The sequence below is a fragment of the Talpa occidentalis genome, unplaced genomic scaffold (assembly GCF_014898055.3).
Source record: "Talpa occidentalis isolate TD23 unplaced genomic scaffold, MPIMG_talOcc4v2.1 talOcc4.13, whole genome shotgun sequence".
Taxonomy (NCBI): Eukaryota; Metazoa; Chordata; class Mammalia; order Eulipotyphla; family Talpidae; genus Talpa; species Talpa occidentalis.
The window spans coordinates 32,118,762-32,134,779 of record NW_023601322.1 but is presented as its reverse complement, the minus strand read 5'-3'; the positions used below and the strand labels follow the sequence as shown (position 1 = coordinate 32,134,779).

At 38.1% G+C, this 16,018-nt stretch overlaps 1 protein-coding gene across 2 annotated transcripts in view; it reads right to left on the bottom strand.

Annotated features, from left to right (window-relative positions):
- Positions 1–16,018, bottom strand: part of GAREM1 (GRB2 associated regulator of MAPK1 subtype 1) — a 183,041-nt gene that overhangs the window by 11,369 nt on the left and 155,654 nt on the right. For both annotated transcript variants that reach the window (XM_037508686.2, XM_037508687.2), the window contains exon 4: positions 4,914–6,086. In XM_037508686.2, coding sequence (XP_037364583.1) covers positions 4,914–6,086 — 1,173 coding nt within the window. The remainder of the gene's footprint in view (positions 1–4,913; positions 6,087–16,018) is intronic.

Genomic DNA, 16,018 nt, shown 5'->3' with positions numbered 1-16,018 from the left:
GCAGCCCAGTGCTCAACCACTGCGCCACAGGGGAGGTCCACCAACAAACATATTTTTAAAGCTTTTTCTTAAGCTGAGCAGTGCTGCATGGTCCCTAAGTTTGTAGGGTAGACATACTCAGGGTTGACACACCTGATAGCACCATGACTGAGCCTCACCACATGCGAGAACAGGATTAGCCAACGCAACATCTCAGCTTTAATATTTCTATAAAGGTTTTCCTGGAAAGTTTAGTTTCTTGACATGTGTTAACAGCTTCAGAGTCCCTTCAGGCTTTTGTTCAGGTACTCCACAGGTCTTCAAACCTCCTCTCCTCTTTAAGAATTGCATGTTATTGATGTCCACGGGAAGTCAAGCATTTCTTTAGCTTATTTTGGTTTATAATGATTACAAATTTGGTTCCAAGCTAGGTAACTGTCAAAGAACTACTAGCTTGTCAAATAGACATTTTTAAAGTCAGAGGAAAAGACTCCTATTTTTAAAAGACTGCTATTTTTAAAATAGGTTTTTGTAGTATCTTTTTTTAAAAAAAGATTTGTTTGTTAACGCATATGAACTGGGGTGTAGGCCAGAGATGTGTGTTGGTGGGGGAGTGAGAAGATTCACCAGAGACAGACTGGGGAGCAGAACAGGCAGACTGACTGAAATATACTGCTGAGGGGAGCAGCGGGTGAGACAGGAGAAGTATGCTGCGTACGTAGGTAGCTCCCTGGTCAGGAACTCATGCTGCAGAGGCTATGGATAGCTCTGTGCTGTGCTTAACCCACTTGTGCCATGAGGGAGGCCCGGTTTTTGTAGAATCTTAAGAGACCTAGCAGAATGAAATTACCACACACATTTGTGGAATGTGGGGATGACCACCTTGCCCCCGTCTGCATCCCAGGGCTCTCTGCTGGTCCAGCTGGGATGGCAGATGTCCATGGAGAGGCCTCATACTACCTAGCTAAGGAAGAAAGGAGGAAAGTTTCCCCCAAAAACATTCTTCATCTGACTCAAAATTGGAATCCATTCTATATTAAGTTACTGCCACTTTTACTGAATGCTTACCATGTGCCAGGGAAAGGTGTCAAGTACACTAAGGCAACGAAGAAATTTTGCTATTATCCGCACAAGAGCTGACTAGGGGAGGTTAAATACTTCGTCTAAGGTCCGAAGCTACCATGCAATAGAGAGGACTCAAGTTTAGGTGTGGTTCTCGGCTACATGCCTCTGTCTATTACCTTCTCTCCCTGCTTCGGCAGCAGTCTGGGAGCTAGCCAGTCTATTTACAAGTTTCCATAAAATCTTGCCATTATTGCTCTCCAAAATGGCATCTTCTAAAAGAGGTGGGGGAGGGGGAGGGAGAGTATTCTTGAAATTGTCACTTGAAGAGTATATTTGGGTAAATATTTTAGACATATCAGTCAAGATACAGAAAATTAAAATTACAGATTGAGGCCCACAATGTTACAAAATAGAGGATGTGTTTAGAATTAACTTTATGAACCAGTAAGGATAATCCATTTATGAGAGACTGGCTGGTCACTCTGATCTGAATTACACTTTTAAAAAGTGAGAATGTCCCTACACTCAGTGAGCTGGAGATGCTCCCTCACTTTGGGCTCATCGCAACAATCCTAATGGCTTTACCCCTCTGTGTCTGGCACCAGAGCTGTTTACTTTTTCCTGGGACATTCCTGTTAGGAAGGGAATATCCTCATATAATCTGGTGGGGTAGGTGGGAGACAATCTTTACAAAGACCAAGAAGACTAGTACATGATTCTAAGCAGCCACACCAAGTAGAGCATGCTAACAGGGCTAACCTGACAGACTCCCCCACTGAGGCTTTTGTTTGACCCTGCATCCTGGTTTTCACCTTAAGATGGGAGGAGGGAGATGGAAGGGGAGCACTGACAAGACCAACCCAGATGATGCCAAAACTGTGCACAATACAGAAATTTCAGTAGGCTTTATCATTGAAGGGGAAAGATTTATTACCACATTCACAGAAAGAAACAAAGACCATCAACATTTGCCAGAGAGAGAGAGCACAAAAAAGTGTTAGAACTTAGGATGCTGAAGCAGGAAGTGAAGAATAGAAGAACAGAAGAACTAGAAGAAAATGAACAGGCTGACTCTCACTGCAAATGGAGCCATTGTGCCTCCAGATCTGAGCATGACTGGGTCACAGACTGTGGCAAAACAGAGTTCAGTCTCCATGACCAGCTTTGCTTGCCTTACTGTGAAAGACATGCTTTATTCCACTGCATTCCACTGACCCAGCACCTTCTGTTCCTCAAGACCTGGTGGGAGTTGTCACCTTCCCAGATAATGTCTCCCTTGAAAGTGGCCTCACTTGAAAGCTTATTGCCATCTTTAATTATTGAGTGGGAGAGCTGTTTGACATATGGCATGTCTTTCACTCTCCCAGGACTCACTCCACTGTAATTACCCAAAGAAATTTTATATAATTCTGTGGGAGCATTTGAATTTATGCCCCATTGAAGTTCCCTTTTGAAAATTTCAAGTTGAAGCCACATCTAACAATTATGATGTATTCTGGAACCCAGGCACATCCTATAAATGGGAAATTCATTTCATGGTCACAGAGCCAATAAAAAATATGACTTCATTTGAAATGCTTAATTTTTGTTTTGTTTTTTAAAATAAATTAAATGATTTCAGGTGTCTGTAAAAAATCTTTATGATTACTGCATTCTGTAAACCTATGCTCTGGAAAGATTCTCTTATGTCACAAGAAATTACAGCAGTAGACTTCGGGCCAAAATCTTTTCTTCTCCTGTGAAATTGTTTTTAGTTTCGACTAAATACTCTAATAGTTTAACATTTTTCTTTCAATTCCAAGGTTAAGACAGGAACCAGGAACTCTTAGTATTCATGGTCTTACTCATCTCTCATCTTTCATTAGCCACAGAAAAAACAAGTGGTACTGGTTTTGTGCTTCTACACTTGGTTATGTAAGTGACGCTGGGTGTAACCATCTTGGCTGAGTCAAATATCAGTCAATAAACATGAGTCCCCACTATGTGCAAAGGCAGGGCGGAAATTCTACAGGAAAAAAGCTCATGTGTTCACACTCCTATTGATAATTAGACTCCAACTTTCAAGCAACTTCAAATATGTTGAGGTATCCCTAAACTTGCCCAGAGGAGTGTCCCTTTATTTTTAACCTGTGGGTTGTTTTTTTTTTTTTTTTTTGAATGCCCTCTGACATAAAAGACCACCAAGACTTCCCAAATAGCCCATTATCCTTACAGAGTATAAGCATATCTGGGCGTTGCCTTTAGGTCCCTGGAAGACCCTGTAATGAGCCAGGCAAAACCTAGACCTGCAGTTTCTGGCGAGTTCTTTTGTCCTGCAACAAACAGCCAGAGGTGGATCCTCTCTCAGGAAAGCTTTGTTTTGCAGCGATGAGGGCTACTCCCAGTGACTGGCAGAAAGTGCCACCAACTGTCAGGGCTGTCTGTGATCTGGTCCCTGCGTTCCGGCACTGGCCCTCATATGCTCTGTCCACCCTGTTCCAGTGACCCCATGCAGCTTGTCTTTCCTCACCTGTCCCAGCTTCCACACCCTTGCTCTCACTCTTTGTCTGGAATGCCTTTCTCATCTCTGCTTTTCTAGTTTCTTCCACTGTTTATTACATTTTAACTTACATAATGATCATCTCTTTTCATCTATCACCTTCCCTTTAAAACTGAAAGGTACTGTAGTCCAGAGTCCAGAGTCCAAGTCCTACTGATGGTCATATTTCCAGCATCCAGCCAAATAATGGTTTTCTGCACAGCCCCAGGATTCCGGGAAGTATCCTGAGATCACCTGGTAGGGGCAGAGTGGATGGCAAACGCGGAGGCTGCTCCCTCCAATTTGTGCTTCAGTCAGATGGATTTTGATTTTAATTTTTCTATTTACTGTGATTCATGTAGTTTTTTGTTTTTTAAAGGACTATGCTAGAGAAAAAGAAAACTACTGCAATAGATACTATCAAACAAATGAATAGAATTGCATCCAGTGCTTTCAGGGCCTTCTCCCTTCAGCTGCAATGAAACCCAGTGATCAAAGATGAGAAGCAAATGTTCAGAGGGCCTGTCAATCAAAGAAAATGATCAAAACAGAGGGCTCTTTCTCCTGTCCTACACTGACCTTTGTAAATTAAAATTTGATAGAAGGCCCCTCAAACCCTGAGTTATGTTTAAGGTATTAAGTAGAACCACACTGACACCTGGTTCTGCTTATGTGTGTGTGTGTGCGTGCCTGAGCACACACACTATGCTTGATCTCAGTGTAATACTGTGGATATAGGAGAGAGTTATAAATGATGCTGACATCTCTGATCTTGTCCCCAGCTCCCCACAAATAAATCTACTTCTCTTTCAATCTTTCCCATCACTGTAAATGGAATTGATATCCATTCTGTTGCTCAGGCTGAAAATCCAGTTTTCCTTGATTGTTTGCCTTCACTACCCACATGCAAATTTGTCAGTAGATACTTGTTGAGTCTCCTCCAAGACATGTTCCACAGCAGCTCATTTCTCAACTGCCCTCCACTGCTACCACCTGCTGTGGTTCAGGGCACCATCATTTCATACCTGCTACCATAATCACCTCTCCACTGGCCTCCCAGCTTCTCTCTGCTCCCTAGTATCCATTCTCTAGGTAGCAGAGGAAGTCATCTTTAAACCTCTATTAAAGCTCTCAAAGTTTCTCATCAAACATAGAATAAAACTTTAAGTCCTAAGTGGAACAACTAGTCTAGAAAGTATTTGTATTTTACTCCAAATTGAGAAAATTTGCTCAATCTGATAATCCTACACTTGGAAGTTTTTCCTTTTCTTTAGGAAAGAAAATAAATTAGTGTACGACTGCACAGGGCGACACAGGACTGGCCTATTACCCCAAAATAGAAATGACTTACAGCTTCAGATTTGGGAGGCACTGGAGGCGGAGGTAGGGTAATCTCTGAAGACTTCATTGCTGCTCCCACAGTTCCAGGGATAGGAAGAGGAGAAGTGGCACATTTGGACCGGACAGAACCTCTGAACTGATCACATCTGCTCTTCTCGCTCAAGGAGCGAGTGAGAGATTGATGGCTGGGCTTGCCTTCCTCCAGCCACAGCTCTTCATAAGGAAGTTCTGACTTCCCGGGGATGCCCGCTGATTCTTCACTAGCTTCTGGGAAAAGGTAGTCGCTCCCACTATCACCTGAGTCCTGATAGGGCAGGATGTCATGAGGAAAGGGGGCCCATTCTCCCCCCAGGTCCCTGCAGCCATGCAGGTTCACCTCGCTGTTGCCATGGAGATTGTTGCCATACACACAGACTGAGAGCCGGTGGAAAGACTGGGTGAGCTCATCGCGGGCATAGCTTAGGGAATTGGGCACGTGGTTGTGGCCAGAGCACCGGCCCTTCTTGGGGCTCTTGCAGTCCTCATTCCAGTCAGTTTTCACGTCACGGACAGCCCGTGAATATTCATCGATGTCAAACTGCTCTTGGCAGATACCCAGCCAGTGGTGGACCAGGGTTTCAGGCCATACTTCCCCCTTGACCAGGTGTTCTGGGAGGCTAAACTTGGGGACAGTCAAGTGCAAAGGGAAGTGCATGGGAAGGATCTTGTTGCTCCGCAACACACAACAAACCACCACTGTCTTGGTCTGGATGTTTACGAACTTGTAGCGGTGCCCCTCGCGGATGAAGTGGAGGTCGTAGGGGTTTCTGGGTGGAGGGCTGGGCACAGTCACATTCACAGGAAGCCTGGTTTTCTCCACTATGTTGCGAATGGTGTGTTCCCCCTCCTGCATCTGAAGCTCCAGGGGACTTCGGGTGCTGAATCTGCCCTTGCACTGGAATGGAAGGCTAATGCTTTCATTGGTCCGGTGATTCATGCAAATGAGGCATGGCATTTTGCCTTTTCCCAGCTTGCTGATTGAGTTGAGCTTCCCAATCTTTTTAAAGATTGTGTTGAGTCGTGACTTTTCCTTGAAAGTCTTTGCATAAAGGATTTCTGCCTGCCCCATTAGAGTGAGTTCATCCCCAGTACACAGGGTGATGTTGTAAACTTCAGTGTCTTCATTGCATTCGCCTGAAGCAACCTATGAGAGGATAAAGCAAATTTTAGAAGAGTTTTCTTTATTTTATTCACATAAAAACATAGAGAAAAAATATGTAAGGCATACATGCACACAGGAAATTAATTTAGGAAAATGCCTTTCTAACACTAAATTTAGATGCTCCATTTCTTCTATAATATTTATGTGCCCAACAGTGACACTATATTAGACTTTTAAAAACATGTCTTTTTCCTGCAGAGAAAGGTATTCTGTGTTCATTAGAAAAACTGGGGGAAATGTAGAGAAAAAACACAATGAAGAAAGTAACCTCCATGAGCCTGATTCAGAGATTGTGATAGTTAATAGTTTGACAAATATTCTTCCAGTTTCTTTTCCTATCTAACCTATCATTTGGTAGTGCTGAGACTTTAACCCCTGCACCACCAGGGAGGCCCCTGAAATCTATCATTTGGGATTATTTTGGGACATTAATATTAGCATAATACTTTCTTCAATTATAAAAAATGCTTTAGGGAATATTGTTGTAGAAAATTCCATGTTGTTTTATTATTAGTTTCACTAAATTAATTTCCTAAATTGGACAACGGACTTAAAGATGTTTTATTTTTCCTTGTTCTTTTATCTTATGCAAGCTATTTGTGTACAGTAGAAGAAATATTAGAAAAATAGGTACAAAAATGAACAAATTCTATACAATCTTTTCATTAAATATAACCTGCTAATAATTTTATATAAAAGGAATAAATGAATTGTAGTATTCTATCTCAGATACATAAATACAAACAATCTTGTTGCTGAGTTTGTCATTATAATTTACCTGTTCTTTGTGTATATTTTCCATCAACTGTAATACTGACACAATGTATTCCATTCTATAAAGATGTTCATTAATTTATTTAACCAGCTCTTTATTGTTAGGCAGGAGGGTTTTCCCAGGGTTTGACAATTATTAATAGTACTGCAATAAACTTTTTTACAGTTCGATAAAATCCTAGAAATAGAATTCCATGCACAAAGCTGTGCTTCATCAATGTTGCCCTTATTGATACATCTTCCACTTTGTGAAATTATCTGCTACCCCATTCCTATGCTGAATAAGTATATCTAATGTTTACCAATAGTAAATGTAAAAGGCATACATCCTATATTTATTCATGCTTTATTTCTGGTTTATCTTTGATTAGTAGAGTGAATACTTTTTGCTATTTGTCTGTCTATGTAGATGTCTTCCTTTGTATATTATCTATTTGTGTCCTTCATCCATTCTTCTATTGAGGTCATCTTATTGATTTCATGTAATGTGAATGCAATTTACAGTATATAATTTTTTTTAAAAAAGATGTATTTATTTATGCATACAAGCACTGGGGTACAGGCAAAAGGTGTAGGGGGTGAGAGGATTCACCAGAGACCCAGTGGGGAATAGAACAGGCAGAATGATTGAAAATAACACTGCTGAAGGGAGCAGCAGGCAAGTCAGGAGAGGCCTACCGTGCCATGTGGGTAGCTCCATGGCCAGCTTGGGATTGAACTTGTGCTGCAGAGGCTGAGGACACCTTCACAGTGCTGTGCTTAACCCCTTGCGCCACCAGGGAGGCCTGGTATATACTTTTCAATTTGTTGCTTGAATTTTAGCTTAATGGTTAAGTACTATAGTTTTGTTTTTTTTCTTTTCCCTTTGCAGCAAATGTTTTTAAAATTTTCCTTTGTTATTTCATTCTTGGGTTTTATGCTTCTAGTGGTGGAGATGCTATAGATCAGTGATTCTTAGCTAGATATTTTAAGCACCCCATTGCCCCCCCACCCCGCCCCCCACACACACTCTATTCCCAGACTCCCAGGAACATTTGACAGTATCTGGAGAAATTTTTGATTGTCACAACTGAGAAGGTGCTATTTAACTCTAGTGAGCAGACACCAGGGATGTTGCCAAACATTGTCACAAGGCACAGGACGACCTCACAGCAGATTTCAACAGTGCTTTTCAACTAAGACATGCTGAATTAACCAATATTTTCTTCTAGTCTTTTGATGGATTCATTTACTAATGACTTACTTTATTTAACTAAAATCTATCTGATGTATTATTTATAGATCTAGTTTTAGTTTCTTAAAGTTAACTCAGTACTGAGTATACTTCCTAAATAAGCATCCCTTTCATCATTGATATGAAGTGCCATTTTTACCACATACTAAATTTATGAAACACACAAACTCATATGAAACACACATATTAAATTTATGAAACACACATACTCATATACACACATAGTTGTATCTATTTTGAGGCTACTTTATCCTAATGGCCTTTCTGCCTAGTTCCCCAGTATAGCTATAACTGTTTTCATTTCTATGTGTTTATCTTCCAGATCTGATATACATATACACACAGAGAGACATATCCATGCCTTGTGTCCCTGTATATGATTCCCTGAGAAGTTTAGGGCTTCACTTATGTAGCATTTCAGCTAAAACAGCACTGCTAGAATCTGATCATAAGGACATATCAAACAAATCCAACCTGAGAAATATCCCATAAAATACCTGGTGTGCATTCTCGAAAAAAAAAAATGTCCACGTGATGACAAAATGTTAAAAGTTGGTGAACCTGGCAAAAGCTTTTAATCTGGAAGATCTTACATCATTTTTGCAACAATTCTTTGAGATTGCAATTATTTCAAAATACAAAGTTAAAAACATGACTCTAGGAAAATTTTAGATTTGTCTACCAATTTTTCTAAATGAATTTTTGAATCATTTTGCCCATGGTATGCATAAATTTTTTTGGAAGTGCAGCTATGAGGTGCTTTAGCAAGAAGTGACATTATACATCTGAAAAGGCACATAACTTTCATCATTTATTCTAATCTTTACTTCCCTTATTAGTATTTAAGTTTGCCTTCGTGATCCACCCATGAGTAAGGCTACTTATTCCAGTTGTTAAACATTGTTTGTGGTTATTTTGTAATCTCATTGTAATAGTTTTTTTCCAGTTGATTTTCTTGAGATTCCAAAGTAATTGTATCTTATAAAATCAATGAAAAATTTATCTTCATCTTTTTAGTTGTCACCCTTTCTTCCTTACAAGAGAGTAGAAGTGGGGTGTTGTTCCAGATTTCAAAGTGAAAATCATAAGCATTTTAACACAAATGACGAGAAACTTGTTGGTATGGGACAGATAAATTCTTTATCACACTAGCAATGATCTTTCCAATTCTAGCTTTTTAAAAGTTTCTACAAAGAAAATTTGAAAATTTTAAATCAAATGCTGTTTCTGTATCCAGTAAGATGGCCACTTTTATTTTTCATTTTGACATAGTGATTTTATATTATAGATTCCCAAAGATTAAAACAACCCCATATATCTAATTAATCTGAATACTATGATGAAACACTTAAAAACTATACTACATGGTTATCTTTGATAGTATTTGATCTATAATCTAGGTATCTTAGACACAGGCAAGATCATCTACATTTTTATTATATTACTTTATAAGGTTTTAATATCAGGTTTATATTAAGCCTGAGATTGATTTTTTTCTTTTATGTTAATAAAAGAGGAACTGGGTGAAATAACTGACAATGTTCATCTTGCTTACTGAGCATTAGCATTGCCAATATCTGTTTAGGAAACTAGGTAATAAATATTTTTGTAAATAATTTCTTATGAACTATTCTAGGTCATCTGCATAATTTTACCTTTAGAACAAGCAACTTGTCAATCAAAACTAGTGCTATAACAAACAGACAGCTCTGTTGCCTCTATAGTAAAGTGCTTTATTGGAGGCGTTATCAGTACAAAAGGTCAGTATAGTATTGTCTTAATGCCAATTCAGCTACCTAAGATATAAAGTCCAATAGGTGACTCAGATAAATGTTTTTAATTTTTTTTTTTTTTACAACTTTAAATGTACTCATTTTCAGACTCAGTATACACTTTGGCCTAACGTGCATCCTGAGCTTCTACATCAGAGCAAGGAATTTAAGTAAATAAAAAAATACATACATTTTACCATTTTTACTTGGAATTTCTGATTTTTAGAAATGCTTCAAAGATACTACAGAGAATTCCCATACAACCTATCCCTGAGCTTCTCCTGTTAACATCTTATACAATCATGGCACAGTTATTATTTATTTTTTTATTGTTTAATAGTTTTTTATTTTTTAAAATTATTTATTTTTATAATTCTTACATCATTTTTCATCTTTGTACAATGTATGTATTTTCATTTTGGTTATATTTCCCATGCAATTGCATCCCCCCCTTATTTTGACTCTAGTTCTTCCTTTCCCTGCCCCTCCTTAATCTCCCCCCCAACCCTGTAGTGTTCTCTGGTTTACAGTTGCTTGTTGATTTTGATTATTACTTTGCATTGATTAGTCTTTTTCCTGGTCTCTTATTTAGGTTTTCTAAATTCCTGCTACGAGTGAGACCATCCGGTATTTTTCTTTTTCTTTCTGACTTATTTCGCTGAGCATGATCCCTTCTAGCTCCATCCATGTTGCTGCAAACTGCATGTGTTTATCTTTTTTGATTGCTGAGTAATATTCCATTGTGTATATGTAGCACATCTTCTTGATCCAGTCATCTATTTTTGGGCATTTGGGTTGTTTCCATATCTTAGCCATTGTAAATAGTGCTGCTATAAACAAAGGTGTGCAGGTGCCCTTTGGAATTACTGTTTCTGTGTCATTTGGGTAAATACCTAGGAGTGGAATTGCTGGATCATATGGAAGCGCTATGTTTAGTAGGTAAAGAAATCTCCACACAGCTCTCCATAGTGGTTGGACCAGTTTGTACACCCACTAGCAGCATGGCACAGTTATTAAAACTAAGAAATTAACATGGGATAATACTAAGGTACAAGTTTTATTTGGGTTTCACTAATTTTCTCCACAAATGTCAATGTCCTTTTTCTGTTCCAGGATTAAAATCCAGGACACCATACTGCATCTAGTCCTTTGATCTGTGAGTCTCTTGATGTTTCCATTTGTGTTTTTTATGATTTTGACAATTTTGAAGAATATAGAATAAGTTTTTTTGGTTTGTTTAAAGCTAATAAATCATTGGTACATGACAACACTTGGCATGTATGAGGGCTGTCTTTCTTTTCCCACAGGAGCTACAGCTTCAAGATTTCAGTTATTTTTATTCTCTTGACTTTGGTGACTGAGAGTCTTTATAAAGATTCATTTGCTGTTAAAAGTCTTTTGGTTTACCCTTAAGGACTTTTACTTTCAGCTAGCATCTAGATTTACAACAATATTTATCAGAGTTCAGCAAACTAAAGCCCACTGTCCAAATTCAGTCTGGCTATGAAAATAAAGTTTTTTTAAGACACTGTTGGGCCCACTCATTTACCTGTAGTCTACAGCTGCTTTTATCTACAATTTCAGTGTTTATTAGCTGCAATTGTGACTGTATGTTATGTTCCACAAACTCTAAAATACTCTTTGTCCCTTTACATAAAAGTTTTGCTGACCCCTAGTATAACTGAGTGCAAAGAACCATGGTCTGTGGAAATAAATTGGCATAATATTATTAATTGGAACAATGTCATTAAACTACAGCTGAGTCTTGATCCTGCTTTTAGTATTAGGTGACTTCAGATGAAATGTTTTACATTCTTGGTAGACTCTCAATGCATAGACTATTATTATTATTACCTTTATTCACAATAAGAACACTTTAATTCTTATAATTTAGTTTCACATTGCCTTTCACATTCCTCATATTTTTACAGTGATTTCTATCTCCTCTCACTATACTTTATAAACCCAAACCACTACTTCTAAGCATTATCTGTCCTCCTGAACTAAAAAACTGTTCAAGTTTTTCTGGACTGTGTTATCCCAGAATAAAATTTAATGTCAGAACAGGACCTAAAATATCATTAGTTATATCCCAAAGGAAGTGAACATATTGGAATGATTCAAAGTATATCATTTTAGGGTAGTCTAGTCTCCAAAATGTTCAGATGCATTGCTATACTTACTTTTTATTGGAACTTTGTAAAAAACTTGGCAGTTTGTTCATTTGGATCAGGATGGAGACAGGGATGTTGAGAGGAGGGGTCTCAGGAGAGTTGAGAAACACATAAACACACACACACACACACACACACACTCACCATGTTATTCACAAAACAACAGTTAACACAGAGGAAGCCAACAGTGCTTCTCAAATGTGAAGGACAAAGCATGTCTTTTTAAAGCTGTTTAAACAAATATGTACTTTATTTTTTCCTCATTTACCTTTATAAACATATACTTTCCAGAATGAAGTACAGGTCTTGTGAGTAATGTCCACCAACTGAACTGATGGAGAATGACCACGCAAATTGTTAGACACTAGGCGGGCAATTCATGCACAGATTAAACAGATCAAAATTATCCTTACAAAATGTCATTCTCTGGGCACATTCAACAGTTATGTCTACATTTTCATGTATGTGTGTACTTCTAAAGGAAGTACTCCTACTCCCATACATAAAAATGCACAACATATGTGCGTACAATCTGTAATTCCATGCTCCCAACTCTGATGTCATCATCAATGCCAGCAATTAGCTCTGCATAAATTATGAGACTAACGTACCAACCAACCTTGTGGTCACTGTCAGTGACAGATGATGGATCTCATAAATAAATGTTCTTCCTTTGGCAGTTGAGCCAAACAGTCTCCTCTGGTTTCTCCAGATGTGATTTATTTGCATAATTTCTTTCCTTTTTAATTTTTTTTAACAGCAAAAGAAACAATGCGTCCTGTCTAAGTACCGTGGTATGCGCGCCTGGTTAACATTTCCAGTTTCAATGTTTCCTGAGAGGAAGTAATTCGAAGTGTGTTATCTAAACAAGTCTAATAGGTCTAATCCAGGAAACTATCAGGGTTTTACTGTTCATAATACCATTCAGAATTAATACCCCGTGGTCAAGCAACATTTTATAACACTGATATAAAATTTTACACACACACACACACACACACACACTCACTCTAACGGTTCTGGCAAAGATAATCTGTTTTTTAAAGATCAAACACATAACAGAATTTAAAATTTCAACTCTTGAAAAAAAATCAGGATTGACTTGATCAATATATAAATCAAATATACAATATTTGATTCTAGATCATGTTGTCACAAATGTTGATTTTTACAAGTTTTTCCTTTGGGAAAAGGCAGAGGGTAAGAAATAAAGGACATGAAGAGTTAAGATAGATGTCAATCCTGAGTGCTTTTTTTAAAAAACAAGAAAAAGGGCAAGGATGACCAGCACGGCAGCAGTGATTTAATGTGTGATGGTGCAGCAGAGGGATTGCCAACTGGTAGTTTTTCAGAGGAGGTCCCAAAACCTCAGATGACAAAAAAAGCACTGGGCTGTCTTCAAACACTGAAGACAATGGTACCCAATTTAATTCAGAATGAACTTTGAAAATAAATGACATGTGACTCATTCTAAGGAAAACATGCAATTTTTAAAAATAAAAACTGACTACCTTTAAATCCATTCAGTTCATTTCAAACATTCATTTTCACATCTGACAAAATTCATGTTACAGAGCAATCAATAATTTTTGGTCTCTCTGGAGTACAGTCAAGAACAAAGCAGATTTGGGAATAAATCTAACAAAAGAGATAAAGGACCTATACAAAGAAAACTATAAAACACTGTTAAAAGAAATAGAAGAAGACACAAAGAAATGGAGAGACATCCCCTGCTCGTGGATTGGAAGAATAAACATTATTAAAATGGCCATCCTTCCAAAAGCAATATACAGATTCAATGCTATTCCAATCAAAATTTCAATGTCATTCTTCAAAGAAATAGAACAATTATTGATGAAATTCATATGGAATCACAAAAAACCCCGAATAGCCAAAGCTCTCCTGAAAAAAAAAGAAGGGAATGGAGGCATTACACTCCCAGACTTCAAGCTATACTACAAAGCCATAATCATCAAAACTGCTTGGTATTGGAACAAGAACAGACATACAGACCAATGGAATTGTATAGAAAATCCAGAAATAAATCCACAGATTTATGGTCAACTAATCTTTGACAAAGGAGCAAAGACTATGCATTGGAGCAAAGAAAGTTTGTTCAATAAATGGTGCTGGGAAAACTGGGTCGCTACATGCAAAAGAATGAAGCTTGACCACTACCTCACACCATACACAAAAATCAACTCAAAATGGATTAAAGAACTAGACATAAGACCTGAAACCATAAAATATATAGAAGGAAATATAGGCGAAACACTACGTGATCTGCACATCAAAGACATCTTTACAGACACATCACCCAAAGCAGTGATAGTGAAGGCAAAGATAAACAGCTGGGACTACATCAAATTAAAGAGCTTCTGCACAGCAAAAGAGACAATAACAAAAACAAAGAGAAACCCCACCAACTGGGAGAACATTTTTGCACCCAACACTAATGATAAAGGACTGATCACAAAAATCTGCAAAGAGCTGATGAGACTCAGCAACAACAAAGAAAATAATCCAGTCAAAAAATGGGCAGAAGAGCTAAAAAGAAACTTCTCTGAAGAGGAAATGCAAATGGCCAACAGGCATATGAAAAAATGTTCAACATCACTTGCCATCAGGGAAATGCAAATCAAAACTACCATGAGATACCATCTTACACCAGTGAGAATGGCACATATTAAAAAAACTAGCAACAACAAATGCTGGCGAGGGTGTGGAGAAAAAGGAACTCTTCTGCACTGTTGGTGGGAGTGCAAACTGGTCCAACCACTGTGGAGAGCTGTGTGGAGATTTCTGGACCTACTAAACATAGAGCTTCCATATGATCCAGCAATTCCACTCCTAGGTATTTACCCAAAGGACACAGAAACATCAATTCCAAAGAGCACCTGCACCCCTATGTTTATAGCAGCACTGTTTACAATAGCTAAGCTTTGGAAACAACCCAAATGCCCAAAAATAGATGACTGGATCAAGAAGATGTGGTACATATATACCATGGAATATTACTCAGCATTCAAAAAAGATAAACACATGCAATTTGCAGCAACATGGATGGCGCTGGAAGGGATCATGCTCAGCGAAATAAGCCAAAAAGAAAAAGAAAAATACCGGATGGTCTCACTCATAGCAGGAATCTAGAAAACTTAAATAAGGGACCAGGAAAATGAATAACTATAAGAAAGTGAAAATCAAAATCAACAAAAAACTATGAACCAGAGACACTTTTAGGGGGGCGGGGGCGGGAGGGGAGGGATTGGGGTCAGAATGGGGGGGCTGCAATTGTATGGGGAATATAACAATAAAATTTAAAAAAAAAAAAAAAAAAAAAAAAAAAAAGAGCATGTCCCTGAGGGGGTGGGGAAGCAAATATTGTTTAAAAATAAACAATGATGTAAAAAATAAAAAAATAAAATTTTTAAAAAAAAAAAAAAAAAAAAAAAAAAAAGAACAAAGCAGAGAGCTAAAAACCTCTGAGCAGCCAAAAAGCTGTGATGCTGTTCATGTTAGCGCTCACTGAAAAACCAGGAAGGACCTTGAGAATTGGTGCATTTATGCCTGTCTGATCAAAACACCATCTAACTGGTTACCAGTTTCCAGCCCATAGCAGAATAGAGCAGAAATTAAAACTGGAAACAGGGACTGTTAAGGCAGGTATTCTAACACAAGAGGTAACAAACAAGCTGAAATGAGACTGCAACACACCAAGGTTGTAAGATTTTTCTCCACATAAAGGTGACATGCATCTCTGGAGACAAGGATAAGCTTTCATTTTTTTCAAGTACTCTTTTCAAGATGGCAGAAGAGTATGATACATTTTAAGAAACTGAAAGGAAATTATAGAGATTTTGGATAGAACTTTTGTTAAAATTTGGTCACCTCGAAAGCTGGCTACCAAGAATTACTCATGTTCAAAAGGCTCCAGAGAAAAGGTAGAAAATGACCTCTATT